This window comes from Pimephales promelas, chromosome 7 (genome assembly GCF_988280905.1).
Source record: "Pimephales promelas chromosome 7, fPimPro1.hap1.1, whole genome shotgun sequence".
Lineage (NCBI taxonomy): Eukaryota > Metazoa > Chordata > Actinopteri > Cypriniformes > Leuciscidae > Pimephales > Pimephales promelas.
In genome coordinates, this window is record NC_142775.1 from 7,909,428 (window position 1) to 7,929,355 (window position 19,928).

At 43.8% G+C, this 19,928-nt stretch overlaps 3 protein-coding genes across 3 annotated transcripts; all 3 read right to left on the reverse strand.

Moving 5' to 3' along the window:
* Positions 1–609: 609 nt before the first annotated feature.
* Positions 610–8,351, reverse strand: LOC148978273 (uncharacterized). The gene is made up of 6 exons (XM_089133557.1): positions 8,291–8,351; positions 7,891–8,022; positions 7,437–7,574; positions 6,260–6,762; positions 1,868–2,005; positions 610–1,203 (listed from the first exon to the last, which is right to left on the reverse strand). The coding sequence occupies exons 1-6, from the start codon at positions 8,349–8,351 to the stop codon at positions 610–612; spliced, it is 1,566 nt and encodes a 521-aa protein (XP_088989683.1).
* Positions 8,352–11,742: 3,391 nt separating this feature from the next.
* On the reverse strand, positions 11,743–14,414 carry LOC148978274 (uncharacterized). The gene is made up of 5 exons (XM_089133558.1): positions 14,330–14,414; positions 13,455–13,586; positions 13,001–13,138; positions 12,698–12,729; positions 11,743–12,267 (listed from the first exon to the last, which is right to left on the reverse strand). The coding sequence occupies exons 1-5, from the start codon at positions 14,412–14,414 to the stop codon at positions 11,743–11,745; spliced, it is 912 nt and encodes a 303-aa protein (XP_088989684.1).
* A 2,892-nt stretch (positions 14,415–17,306) lies between these two features.
* LOC148978275 (uncharacterized) lies at positions 17,307–19,928 on the reverse strand. The gene is made up of 5 exons (XM_089133559.1): positions 19,844–19,928; positions 19,017–19,148; positions 18,564–18,701; positions 18,261–18,292; positions 17,307–17,831 (listed from the first exon to the last, which is right to left on the reverse strand). Exons 1-5 carry the CDS (start codon positions 19,926–19,928, stop codon positions 17,307–17,309), a joined length of 912 nt encoding a protein of 303 aa, XP_088989685.1.

Sequence of the window (19,928 nt, forward strand, 5' to 3'; positions counted from 1 at the left end):
TTGGCAATACTAGTTGAAACTTTACACCCTATAAAAATCAATAATAAAAGTATTCTAAATATTAAAACATGAACATATGAAGAGTTCAGATGCAAAAGCCTCTAAGTGCCATTTGAAATTTTCTTCTAGAATGATGATTTTTATCAAACTTGTATATTTAAGTTCAGTAATTTCACTTAAATGGCAATGATAATTACCTATTAATTGTTATTTAAGTGAAATTACTGAACTTAAATATACAAGTTTGATAAAAATCATTAAAGAAGAAAATTTCAGATGGCATTTAGAGGCTTTTGCATCTGAACTCTTCATATATTCTGTAGAGTTCCCAGGACTGCTACGCACGCTCTTATGCTTTTTGAAGGAGGGTGGGATCTTATGCATAGATTCCAATGAGCTATTATGTGAGAGAACAGCCAAACTAGCACTGGCATTCCAAAAAAAAAAAAAAAAAAAAAAAATTCTTTGTTTTCCCACTTAAAAGGAACAAAAAAGAGGCAATAGTCATAAAAGTGAGATTTATTTGGTGATACAGGAAACACTATACAGCCAATGATTAAATCAGCACAGTTAACTGCATGCACATCCACATTACTTATGGCCAGGACATTAGCCATAAGGGTGACTCACAGGAGGCTTGGCCAATTCACCAGCAGGCTTCACTGGAGGCTTGACAGGAGGCTTTGCGGGTTGGGCTGCAGGCTTGACAGGAGGCCTTGCGGGTTCAGCTGCAGGCTTGACAGGAGGCCTTGCGGGTTCGGCTGCAGGCTTGACAGGAGGCCTTGCGGGTTCGGCTGCAGGCGGCTCTGGCAGTTCGTCTGAAGGCTCCGGTAGTTCGTCAGAAGGCTCGGACAGTTCGTCGGAAGGCCTCACTGCAGGTTTCGGCGGTTCGGCTGCAGGCTTCACTGGAGGCTTTGCGGGTTCAGCTGCAGGCTTCACAGGAGGCTTTGCGGGTTCGGCTGCAGGCGGCTCGGGCAGTTCGTCGGAAGGCTCCGGTAGTTCGTCAGAAGGCTCGGACAGTTCGTCAGAAGGCCTCACTGCAGGCTTTGCGGGTTCAGCTGCAGGCTTCACAGGAGGCTTGGCAGGAGGCTTTGCGGGTTCGGCTGCAGGCTTTACAGGAGGCTTGGCAGGAGGCTTTGCGGGTTCGGCTGCAGGCATCACAGGAGGTTTGGCAGGAGGCTTTGCGGGTTCGGCTGCAGACGGCTAGGGGCAGTTCGTCAGAGGGCTCGGACAGTTCGTCGGAAGGCTCGGACAGTTCGTCGGAAGGCCTCACTGCAGGCATGACGGGAGGCTTTGTGGGTTCGGCTGCTGGCGGCTCGTCGGAAGGCTCTGGTAGTTCGTCGGAGGGCTCGGACAGTTCGTCGGAAGGCACGGGCAGTTCGTCGGAAGGCCTCACTGCAGGCTTGGGAGGTTCGACTGCAGGCTTCACCGGAGGCTTCACTGGAGTCTTCGGAGGTTCGGCTGCAGGCTTCACCGGAGGCTTCACTGGAGTCTTCGGAGGTTCGGCTGCAGGCTTCACCGGAGGCTTTACCGGAGTCTTCGGCGGTTCGGCTGCAGGCTTCACTGGAGGCTTCGGCGGTTCGGCTGCAGGCTTCACTGGATGGATACAGATGGTCAACTTTAGTCTGTCAGTTTAGCGGCATTCACTCTCAGATACAGCACCAAACCCAAATAGTAAGTTTTACTACTTAAATATTAATCAATCGTGTTAATAAATAATCGTATTAAGAATTCATTTTGCAAAGCCATCCTGTGCTCGAAACTGTGCAATTGGCTGAACACTTTTACATTGAGAACAATTCATTATAAACCAGGACAAACTGAAATGAGGAAGCTGACCCAGACACTAATATAATAACATAAATACCTGTAAATGGAGCCATACACTGATGTCCACATCCATTGCTGCAGCATTTCTCATTGTTCGGACAGTCACTGTCATAGTAACACAAATCGTCACACGTTTCTGCTCCATTTTTTTTGCTTGGACACTCTCCTGGCTTTGCTGATAAAGAGACACATGACAGAGAAGCCACATAACTAAATACTGCCACTGAATGGTAGTAACGCAACTGAAGCCACGGAACACTGAATGTCTCATTCGCTCTATGAAAAAAAAAGCCGCCATAAGATGGCTGTAGGAGGATTTTCCGGAATATTCAGTCTTTCTACTTCATAGTTTCACATTTAGTTCAATGCGTTGCTTGCGGTTTCTTTGCAATTATTTGTGAAACATACTAGCGATTTCTGAGAGAAACAAAATGCAGTGTTTTTTTTTTTTTTTTTGGAAGACGTATAGCATCCATTAATTAAAACTCACTGAAAACAGGCGGCACACACGAGCGCCCACAGGGAAATCGACAGCATTTGTGCCCTCCAGAGCAGTCTCTATCAGAAGAGCATCCTCGACGGGACGGCGTGACCGTCAGCATCGCCGGACACCGACCGGACACTACAGAAGAGGATTCAAGAGGATCATTAGGGGAGACCAGGAAGTGCTGTAATAGTTTGCTTCAGCATTAGCAAGACAGGGGTTTTGCAATGAGTCTCAAACTTTATAATATTCACACATTTATATTCTTCAAGTCAAAGTAGCTTAGAAATCCACCATTTTCACTAAAGTGCATCAATCAGTTTCAAAGACTGAGAGTGCGGTTACAACCTACCCCACTATAGTAGAGTTAGTACTAGTGCAATGCTGATAGAAAACATGGACATACGTTGCAGACAGCTTCCAAATATTATGCCATCCCCATGACCACCCTCATTTCCCTTAAGCATTTTTATAGGCTTCGTAAGAGAACAAAAAACAAATATAGACGCGCGCGCACACACACACACACACACACACATATATATATATATATATATATATATATATATATATATATATATATATATATATATGTATATATATATCACGGAGTTATCGGTTATAATCAGCTCCCCATGTTATATTGTAGGCTTATGAATTTCTCTTAAACAATGAAATTGTTGTACAATGAAAAACGCATAAACATATGACGGTTCGCATATCTACACTTGGCTTACTATTAAAACTAAACCAACACACGGAGTTGAACTTCCACTTGACGTCTGTACTGTATTTTCGTAAGCAGATGCGTCTAAATTCTAATTTTTTAAGGTACTTCATTAATGCACTTCTTTGGGCTGCGTGATGAAGCTAAAAGAAATTCTCACCTAGGACTCCAGCGTGTGTTGTGCTCAAACAAGCAGAAAGACCCAATAAAACCACACTAAACAAGCAGCACACTTGAACTGTCATCCTCTCGACCTGCGATCTCACAATCAACTCTGCTGGAAGATGCACTGAGTTAGTGAGTCAGCAGGGGCAGACAGCGAGGACCACAAAACTACAAAGGAAACCCCTGTTGCTGCATCAAAATACCCCCTGAGTCCCACAACAAATGCTATGAAAAGAGTTTAAAGCACTTTTTGAAAATGCGTTTTTAAAGATCCAATTGGAGTTCTGGGCAACTCCAACCCTAATGGAAATCACCTGTCTGTAGCTTTCTAATATAGCCTATTCTTGAAGACCTTGATTAGCTTGTTCAGGTGTGTTTGATCAGGGTTGGACGTCATAATAATAACCGTAATTTGGATATGATTGATTGGTTTTATGGCAACACTATCAACGGCAAATGAATCTGCAGTGGTCAGGTGGTACAGCGATCACGTGGGACCAGTAGCCAGCAGAATTCTCAAACGTGATTTATCATTTACACTATATATTATTACAATAAGCACCAATGCCTTTCAGACGAGGTTCATGTTTATAACTGTAATCTTGTGGGGTGGACTCATTCAAAGTTATGTTATCGTTTGGTTTTAGCCAGGCTTCTGTCAATCACAGCACATCTAGATTATAATCTGAAACCATATCATTAACTATGAGCGATTTTTAAGTAAGTGATCTAATATTCAGCAACCCAAGCTTTATCATTTGCTCATCTGTATTATATCTGTTGAACATCAATTAGATTTTTAATCTTATGTTTTTTGGATATCCAAATTCGGGGAACAGACGCAGTCTCTATATGATATATCTAGGTGAAAGAGCCTCTATGTGATGGGATTTGTTTGACCTTGGTGACGCGAGGCCACTAGCAGACGGTCGGTTTAGCCAGTCTGTCTGCTTCCTGACCTGGTGCCAAATTTGTCATGTTTTAGGTCCAAGACTAATTTGTCCAAGCCAAATTACTAGAGAGAAGAGCAGCCCCAGCCCAGGAGGGATGAATACCATCTCTTTTAAACAGGTCAGGCTTGCCCCCAAAACTTTTCAAAATTGTCTATAAATTCCACATTATTTTGCGGACACCACTCAGACAACCAACGATTAAGTGAGGACAGTCTACTGACTTTCTCATCACTCCTGCGAGCAGGAAGGGGGCCAGAGCAAATTACAGTGCCCGACATTGTACTTGCGAGTTCACACACCTCTTTAATATTAATTTAATTTTGGTGATCTCCGACTAGCGGAGTCGAACATCATTAGCGCCGACATGAATAATGATCTTAGAGAATTTACGATTAGCATTAGCCAGCACTTTTAAATTTGCTGTGATGTCAGGCGCTCTGGCTCCCAGCAAACATGTGACTATGGTGGCTGGTGTCTCCATGTTCACGTTCCGTGTGATCGAATCACCAATTACCAGGGCACAATAAAGAGGTTTCTGAGTGGGTGTTTCACTGAGTGGGGCAAATCGATTTGTTATGCAAAGAGTAACGGAAGTATTACTGATTGGTTAATTAATTTGAATATCCCCAACTGAGCAAGCCAAAAGGCAACACTGGCAAGGAACCGAAAAACTCCATCAAGTGGCCTAATGCTGTCCTAAAAGCCAAGAACGGCCATGTAAACACCGGCAAAAACCCGAATATGCCCATATGCCAGATTTTAAAAACCGGGATATTATACCTGGGGTACCCCTTTTCTAACCCGAATTTTTGGTCATGTAAACGCGTAGCGGCATATCCCCATAGTGATTTGTGTTCTGCGCATGTTTTATTTGCAAGGAATCTTGGTAATTTTGAGTAGAGAAACTTCTCAGTGCATACAAAAATATGCGTGCAGTATACCGGAAGTAAACATGGCGAGACACAGCACAGCATACTTTTGGAGCGAGGTCATCACCAGCAAAGCGCAAACAAAGGCGATCGCTTTCTGCCCTGAACTATTCATTATCCGCGGGCTGCTGTTGTTATTGTCTTTGGAAACAGGAAGAAGAATCGGAAATCAGAAAATATTGCGTCTTAAAGTTGTCCGTACGTCTAGGCGCTAACCGCACGTCGCCGTTTACATCAGGATTCTGCAATTCCATGTATACAGGAGAAACTCTCTGTGCTCTCGCGTGTAAACGGGTTATTCCTAATGTTCCAGAAACCCAGATAGTGACCTTAACCCAAAAATTGGCTGCATGTAAACATAGTCAGTGTGAACTCTGCAGAAGCGATTTAAAGCATAACTCTTCAGCTCCTATAGTGTCTCCATTGTCTTCACCGATGTCCGAACACCTTGAACATTAAGAATGCAGAAGACTATTGGTCAATTGGCAATACTAGTTGAAACTTTACACCCTATAAAAATCAATAATAAAAGTATTCTAAATATTAAAACATGAACATATGAAGAGTTCAGATGCAAAAGCCTCTAAGTGCCATTTGAAATTTTCTTCTAGAATGATGATTTTTATCAAACTTGTATATTTAAGTTCAGTAATTTCACTTAAATGGCAATGATAATTACCTATTAATTGTTATTTAAGTGAAATTACTGAACTTAAATATACAAGTTTGATAAAAATCATTAAAGAAGAAAATTTCAGATGGCATTTAGAGGCTTTTGCATCTGAACTCTTCATATATTCTGTAGAGTTCCCAGGACTGCTACGCACGCTCTTATGCTTTTTGAAGGAGGGTGGGATCTTATGCATAGATTCCAATGAGCTATTATGTGAGAGAACAGCCAAACTAGCACTGGCATTCCAAAAAAAAAAAAAAAAAAAAAAATTCTTTGTTTTCCCACTTAAAAGGAACAAAAAAGAGGCAATAGTCATAAAAGTGAGATTTATTTGGTGATACAGGAAACACTATACAGCCAATGATTAAATCAGCACAGTTAACTGCATGCACATCCACATTACTTATGGCCAGGACATTAGCCATAAGGGTGACTCACAGGAGGCTTGGCCAATTCACCAGCAGGCTTCACTGGAGGCTTGACAGGAGGCTTTGCGGGTTGGGCTGCAGGCTTGACAGGAGGCCTTGCGGGTTCAGCTGCAGGCTTGACAGGAGGCCTTGCGGGTTCGGCTGCAGGCTTGACAGGAGGCCTTGCGGGTTCGGCTGCAGGCGGCTCTGGCAGTTCGTCTGAAGGCTCCGGTAGTTCGTCAGAAGGCTCGGACAGTTCGTCGGAAGGCCTCACTGCAGGTTTCGGCGGTTCGGCTGCAGGCTTCACTGGAGGCTTTGCGGGTTCAGCTGCAGGCTTCACAGGAGGCTTTGCGGGTTCGGCTGCAGGCGGCTCGGGCAGTTCGTCGGAAGGCTCCGGTAGTTCGTCAGAAGGCTCGGACAGTTCGTCAGAAGGCCTCACTGCAGGCTTTGCGGGTTCAGCTGCAGGCTTCACAGGAGGCTTGGCAGGAGGCTTTGCGGGTTCGGCTGCAGGCTTTACAGGAGGCTTGGCAGGAGGCTTTGCGGGTTCGGCTGCAGGCATCACAGGAGGTTTGGCAGGAGGCTTTGCGGGTTCGGCTGCAGACGGCTAGGGGCAGTTCGTCAGAGGGCTCGGACAGTTCGTCGGAAGGCTCGGACAGTTCGTCGGAAGGCCTCACTGCAGGCATGACGGGAGGCTTTGTGGGTTCGGCTGCTGGCGGCTCGTCGGAAGGCTCTGGTAGTTCGTCGGAGGGCTCGGACAGTTCGTCGGAAGGCACGGGCAGTTCGTCGGAAGGCCTCACTGCAGGCTTGGGAGGTTCGACTGCAGGCTTCACCGGAGGCTTCACTGGAGTCTTCGGAGGTTCGGCTGCAGGCTTCACCGGAGGCTTCACTGGAGTCTTCGGAGGTTCGGCTGCAGGCTTCACCGGAGGCTTTACCGGAGTCTTCGGCGGTTCGGCTGCAGGCTTCACTGGAGGCTTCGGCGGTTCGGCTGCAGGCTTCACTGGATGGATACAGATGGTCAACTTTAGTCTGTCAGTTTAGCGGCATTCACTCTCAGATACAGCACCAAACCCAAATAGTAAGTTTTACTACTTAAATATTAATCAATCGTGTTAATAAATAATCGTATTAAGAATTCATTTTGCAAAGCCATCCTGTGCTCGAAACTGTGCAATTGGCTGAACACTTTTACATTGAGAACAATTCATTATAAACCAGGACAAACTGAAATGAGGAAGCTGACCCAGACACTAATATAATAACATAAATACCTGTAAATGGAGCCATACACTGATGTCCACATCCATTGCTGCAGCATTTCTCATTGTTCGGACAGTCACTGTCATAGTAACACAAATCGTCACACGTTTCTGCTCCATTTTTTTTGCTTGGACACTCTCCTGGCTTTGCTGATAAAGAGACACATGACAGAGAAGCCACATAACTAAATACTGCCACTGAATGGTAGTAACGCAACTGAAGCCACGGAACACTGAATGTCTCATTCGCTCTATGAAAAAAAAAGCCGCCATAAGATGGCTGTAGGAGGATTTTCCGGAATATTCAGTCTTTCTACTTCATAGTTTCACATTTAGTTCAATGCGTTGCTTGCGGTTTCTTTGCAATTATTTGTGAAACATACTAGCGATTTCTGAGAGAAACAAAATGCAGTGTTTTTTTTTTTTTTTTTTGGAAGACGTATAGCATCCATTAATTAAAACTCACTGAAAACAGGCGGCACACACGAGCGCCCACAGGGAAATCGACAGCATTTGTGCCCTCCAGAGCAGTCTCTATCAGAAGAGCATCCTCGACGGGACGGCGTGACCGTCAGCATCGCCGGACACCGACCGGACACTACAGAAGAGGATTCAAGAGGATCATTAGGGGAGACCAGGAAGTGCTGTAATAGTTTGCTTCAGCATTAGCAAGACAGGGGTTTTGCAATGAGTCTCAAACTTTATAATATTCACACATTTATATTCTTCAAGTCAAAGTAGCTTAGAAATCCACCATTTTCACTAAAGTGCATCAATCAGTTTCAAAGACTGAGAGTGCGGTTACAACCTACCCCACTATAGTAGAGTTAGTAATAGTGCAATGCTGATAGAAAACATGGACATACGTTGCAGACAGCTTCCAAATATTATGCCATCCCCATGACCACCCTCATTTCCCTTAAGCATTTTTATAGGCTTCGTAAGAGAACAAAAAACAAATATAGACACGCGCGCGCACACACACACACACACACACATATATATATATATATATATATATATATATATATATATATATATATATATGTATATATATATCACGGAGTTATCGGTTATAATCAGCTCCCCATGTTATATTGTAGGCTTATGAATTTCTCTTAAACAATGAAATTGTTGTACAATGAAAAACGCATAAACATATGACGGTTCGCATATCTACACTTGGCTTACTATTAAAACTAAACCAACACACGGAGTTGAACTTCCACTTGACGTCTGTACTGTATTTTCGTAAGCAGATGCGTCTAAATTCTAATTTTTTAAGGTACTTCATTAATGCACTTCTTTGGGCTGCGTGATGAAGCTAAAAGAAATTCTCACCTAGGACTCCAGCGTGTGTTGTGCTCAAACAAGCAGAAAGACCCAATAAAACCACACTAAACAAGCAGCACACTTGAACTGTCATCCTCTCGACCTGCGATCTCACAATCAACTCTGCTGGAAGATGCACTGAGTTAGTGAGTCAGCAGGGGCAGACAGCGAGGACCACAAAACTACAAAGGAAACCCCTGTTGCTGCATCAAAATACCCCCTGAGTCCCACAACAAATGCTATGAAAAGAGTTTAAAGCACTTTTTGAAAATGCGTTTTTAAAGATCCAATTGGAGTTCTGGGCAACTCCAACCCTAATGGAAATCACCTGTCTGTAGCTTTCTAATATAGCCTATTCTTGAAGACCTTGATTAGCTTGTTCAGGTGTGTTTGATCAGGGTTGGACGTCATAATAATAACCGTAATTTGGATATGATTGATTGGTTTTATGGCAACACTATCAACGGCAAATGAATCTGCAGTGGTCAGGTGGTACAGCGATCACGTGGGACCAGTAGCCAGCAGAATTCTCAAACGTGATTTATCATTTACACTATATATTATTACAATAAGCACCAATGCCTTTCAGACGAGGTTCATGTTTATAACTGTAATCTTGTGGGGTGGACTCATTCAAAGTTATGTTATCGTTTGGTTTTAGCCAGGCTTCTGTCAATCACAGCACATCTAGATTATAATCTGAAACCATATCATTAACTATGAGCGATTTTTAAGTAAGTGATCTAATATTCAGCAACCCAAGCTTTATCATTTGCTCATCTGTATTATATCTGTTGAACATCAATTAGATTTTTAATCTTATGTTTTTTGGATATCCAAATTCGGGGAACAGACGCAGTCTCTATATGATATATCTAGGTGAAAGAGCCTCTATGTGATGGGATTTGTTTGACCTTGGTGACGCGAGGCCACTAGCAGACGGTCGGTTTAGCCAGTCTGTCTGCTTCCTGACCTGGTGCCAAATTTGTCATGTTTTAGGTCCAAGACTAATTTGTCCAAGCCAAATTACTAGAGAGAAGAGCAGCCCCAGCCCAGGAGGGATGAATACCATCTCTTTTAAACAGGTCAGGCTTGCCCCCAAAACTTTTCAAAATTGTCTATAAATTCCACATTATTTTGCGGACACCACTCAGACAACCAACGATTAAGTGAGGACAGTCTACTGACTTTCTCATCACTCCTGCGAGCAGGAAGGGGGCCAGAGCAAATTACAGTGCCCGACATTGTACTTGCGAGTTCACACACCTCTTTAATATTAATTTAATTTTGGTGATCTCCGACTAGCGGAGTCGAACATCATTAGCGCCGACATGAATAATGATCTTAGAGAATTTACGATTAGCATTAGCCAGCACTTTTAAATTTGCTGTGATGTCAGGCGCTCTGGCTCCCAGCAAACATGTGACTATGGTGGCTGGTGTCTCCATGTTCACGTTCCGTGTGATCGAATCACCAATTACCAGGGCACAATAAAGAGGTTTCTGAGTGGGTGTTTCACTGAGTGGGGCAAATCGATTTGTTATGCAAAGAGTAACGGAAGTATTACTGATTGGTTAATTAATTTGAATATCCCCAACTGAGCAAGCCAAAAGGCAACACTGGCAAGGAACCGAAAAACTCCATCAAGTGGCCTAATGCTGTCCTAAAAGCCAAGAACGGCCATGTAAACACCGGCAAAAACCCGAATATGCCCATATGCCAGATTTTAAAAACCGGGATATTATACCTGGGGTACCCCTTTTCTAACCCGAATTTTTGGTCATGTAAACGCGTAGCGGCATATCCCCATAGTGATTTGTGTTCTGCGCATGTTTTATTTGCAAGGAATCTTGGTAATTTTGAGTAGAGAAACTTCTCAGTGCATACAAAAATATGCGTGCAGTATACCGGAAGTAAACATGGCGAGACACAGCACAGCATACTTTTGGAGCGAGGTCATCACCAGCAAAGCGCAAACAAAGGCGATCGCTTTCTGCCCTGAACTATTCATTATCCGCGGGCTGCTGTTGTTATTGTCTTTGGAAACAGGAAGAAGAATCGGAAATCAGAAAATATTGCGTCTTAAAGTTGTCCGTACGTCTAGGCGCTAACCGCACGTCGCCGTTTACATCAGGATTCTGCAATTCCATGTATACAGGAGAAACTCTCTGTGCTCTCGCGTGTAAACGGGTTATTCCTAATGTTCCAGAAACCCAGATAGTGACCTTAACCCAAAAATTGGCTGCATGTAAACATAGTCAGTGTGAACTCTGCAGAAGCGATTTAAAGCATAACTCTTCAGCTCCTATAGTGTCTCCATTGTCTTCACCGATGTCCGAACACCTTGAACATTAAGAATGCAGAAGACTATTGGTCAATTGGCAATACTAGTTGAAACTTTACACCCTATAAAAATCAATAATAAAAGTATTCTAAATATTAAAACATGAACATATGAAGAGTTCAGATGCAAAAGCCTCTAAGTGCCATTTGAAATTTTCTTCTAGAATGATGATTTTTATCAAACTTGTATATTTAAGTTCAGTAATTTCACTTAAATGGCAATGATAATTACCTATTAATTGTTATTTAAGTGAAATTACTGAACTTAAATATACAAGTTTGATAAAAATCATTAAAGAAGAAAATTTCAGATGGCATTTAGAGGCTTTTGCATCTGAACTCTTCATATATTCTGTAGAGTTCCCAGGACTGCTACGCACGCTCTTATGCTTTTTGAAGGAGGGTGGGATCTTATGCATAGATTCCAATGAGCTATTATGTGAGAGAACAGCCAAACTAGCACTGGCATTCCAAAAAAAAAAAAAAAAAAAAAAATTCTTTGTTTTCCCACTTAAAAGGAACAAAAAAGAGGCAATAGTCATAAAAGTGAGATTTATTTGGTGATACAGGAAACACTATACAGCCAATGATTAAATCAGCACAGTTAACTGCATGCACATCCACATTACTTATGGCCAGGACATTAGCCATAAGGGTGACTCACAGGAGGCTTGGCCAATTCACCAGCAGGCTTCACTGGAGGCTTGACAGGAGGCTTTGCGGGTTGGGCTGCAGGCTTGACAGGAGGCCTTGCGGGTTCAGCTGCAGGCTTGACAGGAGGCCTTGCGGGTTCGGCTGCAGGCTTGACAGGAGGCCTTGCGGGTTCGGCTGCAGGCGGCTCTGGCAGTTCGTCTGAAGGCTCCGGTAGTTCGTCAGAAGGCTCGGACAGTTCGTCGGAAGGCCTCACTGCAGGTTTCGGCGGTTCGGCTGCAGGCTTCACTGGAGGCTTTGCGGGTTCAGCTGCAGGCTTCACAGGAGGCTTTGCGGGTTCGGCTGCAGGCGGCTCGGGCAGTTCGTCGGAAGGCTCCGGTAGTTCGTCAGAAGGCTCGGACAGTTCGTCAGAAGGCCTCACTGCAGGCTTTGCGGGTTCAGCTGCAGGCTTCACAGGAGGCTTGGCAGGAGGCTTTGCGGGTTCGGCTGCAGGCTTTACAGGAGGCTTGGCAGGAGGCTTTGCGGGTTCGGCTGCAGGCATCACAGGAGGTTTGGCAGGAGGCTTTGCGGGTTCGGCTGCAGACGGCTAGGGGCAGTTCGTCAGAGGGCTCGGACAGTTCGTCGGAAGGCTCGGACAGTTCGTCGGAAGGCCTCACTGCAGGCATGACGGGAGGCTTTGTGGGTTCGGCTGCTGGCGGCTCGTCGGAAGGCTCTGGTAGTTCGTCGGAGGGCTCGGACAGTTCGTCGGAAGGCACGGGCAGTTCGTCGGAAGGCCTCACTGCAGGCTTGGGAGGTTCGACTGCAGGCTTCACCGGAGGCTTCACTGGAGTCTTCGGAGGTTCGGCTGCAGGCTTCACCGGAGGCTTCACTGGAGTCTTCGGAGGTTCGGCTGCAGGCTTCACCGGAGGCTTTACCGGAGTCTTCGGCGGTTCGGCTGCAGGCTTCACTGGAGGCTTCGGCGGTTCGGCTGCAGGCTTCACTGGATGGATACAGATGGTCAACTTTAGTCTGTCAGTTTAGCGGCATTCACTCTCAGATACAGCACCAAACCCAAATAGTAAGTTTTACTACTTAAATATTAATCAATCGTGTTAATAAATAATCGTATTAAGAATTCATTTTGCAAAGCCATCCTGTGCTCGAAACTGTGCAATTGGCTGAACACTTTTACATTGAGAACAATTCATTATAAACCAGGACAAACTGAAATGAGGAAGCTGACCCAGACACTAATATAATAACATAAATACCTGTAAATGGAGCCATACACTGATGTCCACATCCATTGCTGCAGCATTTCTCATTGTTCGGACAGTCACTGTCATAGTAACACAAATCGTCACACGTTTCTGCTCCATTTTTTTTGCTTGGACACTCTCCTGGCTTTGCTGATAAAGAGACACATGACAGAGAAGCCACATAACTAAATACTGCCACTGAATGGTAGTAACGCAACTGAAGCCACGGAACACTGAATGTCTCATTCGCTCTATGAAAAAAAAAGCCGCCATAAGATGGCTGTAGGAGGATTTTCCGGAATATTCAGTCTTTCTACTTCATAGTTTCACATTTAGTTCAATGCGTTGCTTGCGGTTTCTTTGCAATTATTTGTGAAACATACTAGCGATTTCTGAGAGAAACAAAATGCAGTGTTTTTTTTTTTTTTTTTTGGAAGACGTATAGCATCCATTAATTAAAACTCACTGAAAACAGGCGGCACACACGAGCGCCCACAGGGAAATCGACAGCATTTGTGCCCTCCAGAGCAGTCTCTATCAGAAGAGCATCCTCGACGGGACGGCGTGACCGTCAGCATCGCCGGACACCGACCGGACACTACAGAAGAGGATTCAAGAGGATCATTAGGGGAGACCAGGAAGTGCTGTAATAGTTTGCTTCAGCATTAGCAAGACAGGGGTTTTGCAATGAGTCTCAAACTTTATAATATTCACACATTTATATTCTTCAAGTCAAAGTAGCTTAGAAATCCACCATTTTCACTAAAGTGCATCAATCAGTTTCAAAGACTGAGAGTGCGGTTACAACCTACCCCACTATAGTAGAGTTAGTAATAGTGCAATGCTGATAGAAAACATGGACATACGTTGCAGACAGCTTCCAAATATTATGCCATCCCCATGACCACCCTCATTTCCCTTAAGCATTTTTATAGGCTTCGTAAGAGAACAAAAAACAAATATAGACACGCGCGCGCACACACACACACACACACACATATATATATATATATATATATATATATATATATATATATATATATATATGTATATATATATCACGGAGTTATCGGTTATAATCAGCTCCCCATGTTATATTGTAGGCTTATGAATTTCTCTTAAACAATGAAATTGTTGTACAATGAAAAACGCATAAACATATGACGGTTCGCATATCTACACTTGGCTTACTATTAAAACTAAACCAACACACGGAGTTGAACTTCCACTTGACGTCTGTACTGTATTTTCGTAAGCAGATGCGTCTAAATTCTAATTTTTTAAGGTACTTCATTAATGCACTTCTTTGGGCTGCGTGATGAAGCTAAAAGAAATTCTCACCTAGGACTCCAGCGTGTGTTGTGCTCAAACAAGCAGAAAGACCCAATAAAACCACACTAAACAAGCAGCACACTTGAACTGTCATCCTCTCGACCTGCGATCTCACAATCAACTCTGCTGGAAGATGCACTGAGTTAGTGAGTCAGCAGGGGCAGACAGCGAGGACCACAAAACTACAAAGGAAACCCCTGTTGCTGCATCAAAATACCCCCTGAGTCCCACAACAAATGCTATGAAAAGAGTTTAAAGCACTTTTTGAAAATGCGTTTTTAAAGATCCAATTGGAGTTCTGGGCAACTCCAACCCTAATGGAAATCACCTGTCTGTAGCTTTCTAATATAGCCTATTCTTGAAGACCTTGATTAGCTTGTTCAGGTGTGTTTGATCAGGGTTGGACGTCATAATAATAACCGTAATTTGGATATGATTGATTGGTTTTATGGCAACACTATCAACGGCAAATGAATCTGCAGTGGTCAGGTGGTACAGCGATCACGTGGGACCAGTAGCCAGCAGAATTCTCAAACGTGATTTATCATTTACACTATATATTATTACAATAAGCACCAATGCCTTTCAGACGAGGTTCATGTTTATAACTGTAATCTTGTGGGGTGGACTCATTCAAAGTTATGTTATCGTTTGGTTTTAGCCAGGCTTCTGTCAATCACAGCACATCTAGATTATAATCTGAAATCATATCATTAACTATGAGCGATTTTTAAGTAAGTGATCTAATATTCAGCAACCCAAGCTTTATCATTTGCTCATCTGTATTATATCTGTTGAACATCAATTAGATTTTTAATCTTATGTTTTTTGGATATCCAAATTCGGGGAACAGACGCAGTCTCTATATGATATATCTAGGTGAAAGAGCCTCTATGTGATGGGATTTGTTTGACCTTGGTGACGCGAGGCCACTAGCAGACGGTCGGTTTAGCCAGTCTGTCTGCTTCCTGACCTGGTGCCAAATTTGTCATGTTTTAGGTCCAAGACTAATTTGTCCAAGCCAAATTACTAGAGAGAAGAGCAGCCCCAGCCCAGGAGGGATGAATACCATCTCTTTTAAACAGGTCAGGCTTGCCCCCAAAACTTTTCAAAATTGTCTATAAATTCCACATTATTTTGCGGACACCACTCAGACAACCAACGATTAAGTGAGGACAGTCTACTGACTATCTCATCACTCCTGCGAGCAGGAAGGGGGCCAGAGCAAATTACAGTGCCCGACATTGTACTTGCGAGTTCACACACCTCTTTAATATTAATTTAATTTTGGTGATCTCCGACTAGCGGAGTCGAACATCATTAGCGCCGACATGAATAATGATCTTAGAGAATTTACGATTAGCATTAGCCAGCACTTTTAAATTTGCTGTGATGTCAGGCGCTCTGGCTCCCAGCAAACATGTGACTATGGTGGCTGGTGTCTCCATGTTCACGTTCCGTGTGATCGAATCACCAATTACCAGGGCACAATAAAGAGGTTTCTGAGTGGGTGTTTCACTGAGTGGGGCAAATCGATTTGTTATGCAAAGAGTAACGGAAGTATTACTGATTGGTTAATTAATTTGAATATCCCCAACTGAGCAAGCCAAAAGGCAACACTGGCAAGGAACCGAAAAACTCCATCAAGTGGCCTAATGCTGTCCTAAAAGCCAAGAACGGCCATGTAAACACCGGCAAAAACCCGAATATGCCCATATGCCAGATTTTAAAAACCGGGATATTATACCTGGGGTACCCCTTTTCTAACCCGAATTTTTGGTCATGTAAACGCGTAGCGGCATATCCCCATAGTGATTTGTGTTCTGCGCATGTTTTATTTGCAAGGAATCTTGGTAATTTTGAGTAGAGAAACTTCTCAGTGCATACAAAAATATGCGTGCAGTATACCGGAAGTAAACATGGCGAGACACAGCACAGCATACTTTTGGAGCGAGGTCATCACCAGCAAAGCGCAAACAAAGGCGATCGCTTTCTGCCCTGAACTATTCATTATCCGCGGGCTGCTGTTGTTATTGTCTTTGGAAACAGGAAGAAGAATCGGAAATCAGAAAATATTGCGTCTTAAAGTTGTCCGTACGTCTAGGCGCTAACCGCACGTCGCCGTTTACATCAGGATTCTGCAATTCCATGTATACAGGAGAAACTCTCTGTGCTCTCGCGTGTAAACGGGTTATTCCTAATGTTCCAGAAACCCAGATAGTGACCTTAACCCAAAAATTGGCTGCATGTAAACATAGTCAGTGTGAACTCTGCAGAAGCGATTTAAAGCATAACTCTTCAGCTCCTATAGTGTCTCCATTGTCTTCACCGATGTCCGAACACCTTGAACATTAAGAATGCAGAAGACTATTGGTCAATTGGCAATACTAGTTGAAACTTTACACCCTATAAAAATCAATAATAAAAGTATTCTAAATATTAAAACATGAACATATGAAGAGTTCAGATGCAAAAGCCTCTAAGTGCCATTTGAAATTTTCTTCTAGAATGATGATTTTTATCAAACTTGTATATTTAAGTTCAGTAATTTCACTTAAATGGCAATGATAATTACCTATTAATTGTTATTTAAGTGAAATTACTGAACTTAAATATACAAGTTTGATAAAAATCATTAAAGAAGAAAATTTCAGATGGCATTTAGAGGCTTTTGCATCTGAACTCTTCATATATTCTGTAGAGTTCCCAGGACTGCTACGCACGCTCTTATGCTTTTTGAAGGAGGGTGGGATCTTATGCATAGATTCCAATGAGCTATTATGTGAGAGAACAGCCAAACTAGCACTGGCATTCCAAAAAAAAAAAAAAAAAAAAAAATTCTTTGTTTTCCCACTTAAAAGGAACAAAAAAGAGGCAATAGTCATAAAAGTGAGATTTATTTGGTGATACAGGAAACACTATACAGCCAATGATTAAATCAGCACAGTTAACTGCATGCACATCCACATTACTTATGGCCAGGACATTAGCCATAAGGGTGACTCACAGGAGGCTTGGCCAATTCACCAGCAGGCTTCACTGGAGGCTTGACAGGAGGCTTTGCGGGTTGGGCTGCAGGCTTGACAGGAGGCCTTGCGGGTTCAGCTGCAGGCTTGACAGGAGGCCTTGCGGGTTCGGCTGCAGGCTTGACAGGAGGCCTTGCGGGTTCGGCTGCAGGCGGCTCTGGCAGTTCGTCTGAAGGCTCCGGTAGTTCGTCAGAAGGCTCGGACAGTTCGTCGGAAGGCCTCACTGCAGGTTTCGGCGGTTCGGCTGCAGGCTTCACTGGAGGCTTTGCGGGTTCAGCTGCAGGCTTCACAGGAGGCTTTGCGGGTTCGGCTGCAGGCGGCTCGGGCAGTTCGTCGGAAGGCTCCGGTAGTTCGTCAGAAGGCTCGGACAGTTCGTCAGAAGGCCTCACTGCAGGCTTTGCGGGTTCAGCTGCAGGCTTCACAGGAGGCTTGGCAGGAGGCTTTGCGGGTTCGGCTGCAGGCTTTACAGGAGGCTTGGCAGGAGGCTTTGCGGGTTCGGCTGCAGGCATCACAGGAGGTTTGGCAGGAGGCTTTGCGGGTTCGGCTGCAGACGGCTCGGGCAGTTCGTCAGAGGGCTCGGACAGTTCGTCGGAAGGCTCGGACAGTTCGTCGGAAGGCCTCACTGCAGGCATGACGGGAGGCTTTGTGGGTTCGGCTGCTGGCGGCTCGTCGGAAGGCTCTGGTAGTTCGTCGGAGGGCTCGGACAGTTCGTCGGAAGGCACGGGCAGTTCGTCGGAAGGCCTCACTGCAGGCTTGGGAGGTTCGACTGCAGGCTTCACCGGAGGCTTCACTGGAGTCTTCGGAGGTTCGGCTGCAGGCTTCACCGGAGGCTTCACTGGAGTCTTCGGAGGTTCGGCTGCAGGCTTCACCGGAGGCTTTACCGGAGTCTTCGGCGGTTCGGCTGCAGGCTTCACTGGAGGCTTCGGCGGTTCGGCTGCAGGCTTCACTGGATGGATACAGATGGTCAACTTTAGTCTGTCAGTTTAGCGGCATTCACTCTCAGATACAGCACCAAACCCAAATAGTAAGTTTTACTACTTAAATATTAATCAATCGTGTTAATAAATAATCGTATTAAGAATTAATTTTGCAAAGCCATCCTGTGCTCGAAACTGTGCAATTGGCTGAACACTTTTACATTGAGAACAATTCATTATAAACCAGGACAAACTGAAATGAGGAAGCTGACCCAGACACTAATATAATAACATAAATACCTGTAAATGGAGCCATACACTGATGTCCACATCCATTGCTGCAGCATTTCTCATTGTTCGGACAGTCACTGTCATAGTAACACAAATCGTCACACGTTTCTGCTCCATTTTTTTTGCTTGGACACTCTCCTGGCTTTGCTGATAAAGAGACACATGACAGAGAAGCCACATAACTAAATACTGCCACTGAATGGTAGTAACGCAACTGAAGCCACGGAACACTGAATGTCTCATTCGCTCTATGAAAAAAAAAGCCGCCATAAGATGGCTGTAGGAGGATTTTCCGGAATATTCAGTCTTTCTACTTCATAGTTTCACATTTAGTTCAATGCGTTGCTTGCGGTTTCTTTGCAATTATTTGTGAAACATACTAGCGATTTCTGAGAGAAACAAAATGCAGTGTTTTTTTTTTTTTTTTTGGAAGACGTATAGCATCCATTAATTAAAACTCACTGAAAACAGGCGGCACACACGAGCGCCCACAGGGAAATCGACAGCATTTGTGCCCTCCAGAGCAGTCTCTATCAGAAGAGCATCCTCGACGGGACGGCGTGACCGTCAGCATCGCCGGACACCGACCGGACACTACAGAAGAGGATTCAAGAGGATCATTAGGGGAGACCAGGAAGTGCTGTAATAGTTTGCTTCAGCATTAGCAAGACAGGGGTTTTGCAATGAGTCTCAAACTTTATAATATTCACACATTTATATTCTTCAAGTCAAAGTAGCTTAGAAATCCACCATTTTCACTAAAGTGCATCAATCAGTTTCAAAGACTGAGAGTGCGGTTACAACCTACCCCACTATAGTAGAGTTAGTAATAGTGCAATGCTGATAGAAAACATGGACATCAGTTAATACGTTGCAGACAGCTTCCAAATATTATGCCATCCCCATGACCACCCTCATTTCCCTTAAGCATTTTTATAGGCTTCGTAAGAGAACAAAAAACAAATATAGATGCGCGCACATATATATATATATATATATATATAGATCACGGAGTTATCGGTTATAATCAGCTCCCCATGTTATATTGTAGGCTTATGAATTTCTCTTAAACAATGAAATTGTTGTACAATGAAAAACGCATAAACATATGACGGTTCGCATATCTACACTTGGCTTACTATTAAAACTAAACCAACACACGGAGTTGAACTTCCACTTGACGTCTGTACTGTATTTTCGTAAGCAGATGCGTCTAAATTCTAATTTTTTAAGGTACTTCATTAATGCACTTCTTTGGGCTGCGTGATGAAGCTAAAAGAAATTCTCACCTAGGACTCCAGCGTGTGTTGTGCTCAAACAAGCAGAAAGACCCAATAAAACCACACTAAACAAGCAGCACACTTGAACTGTCAT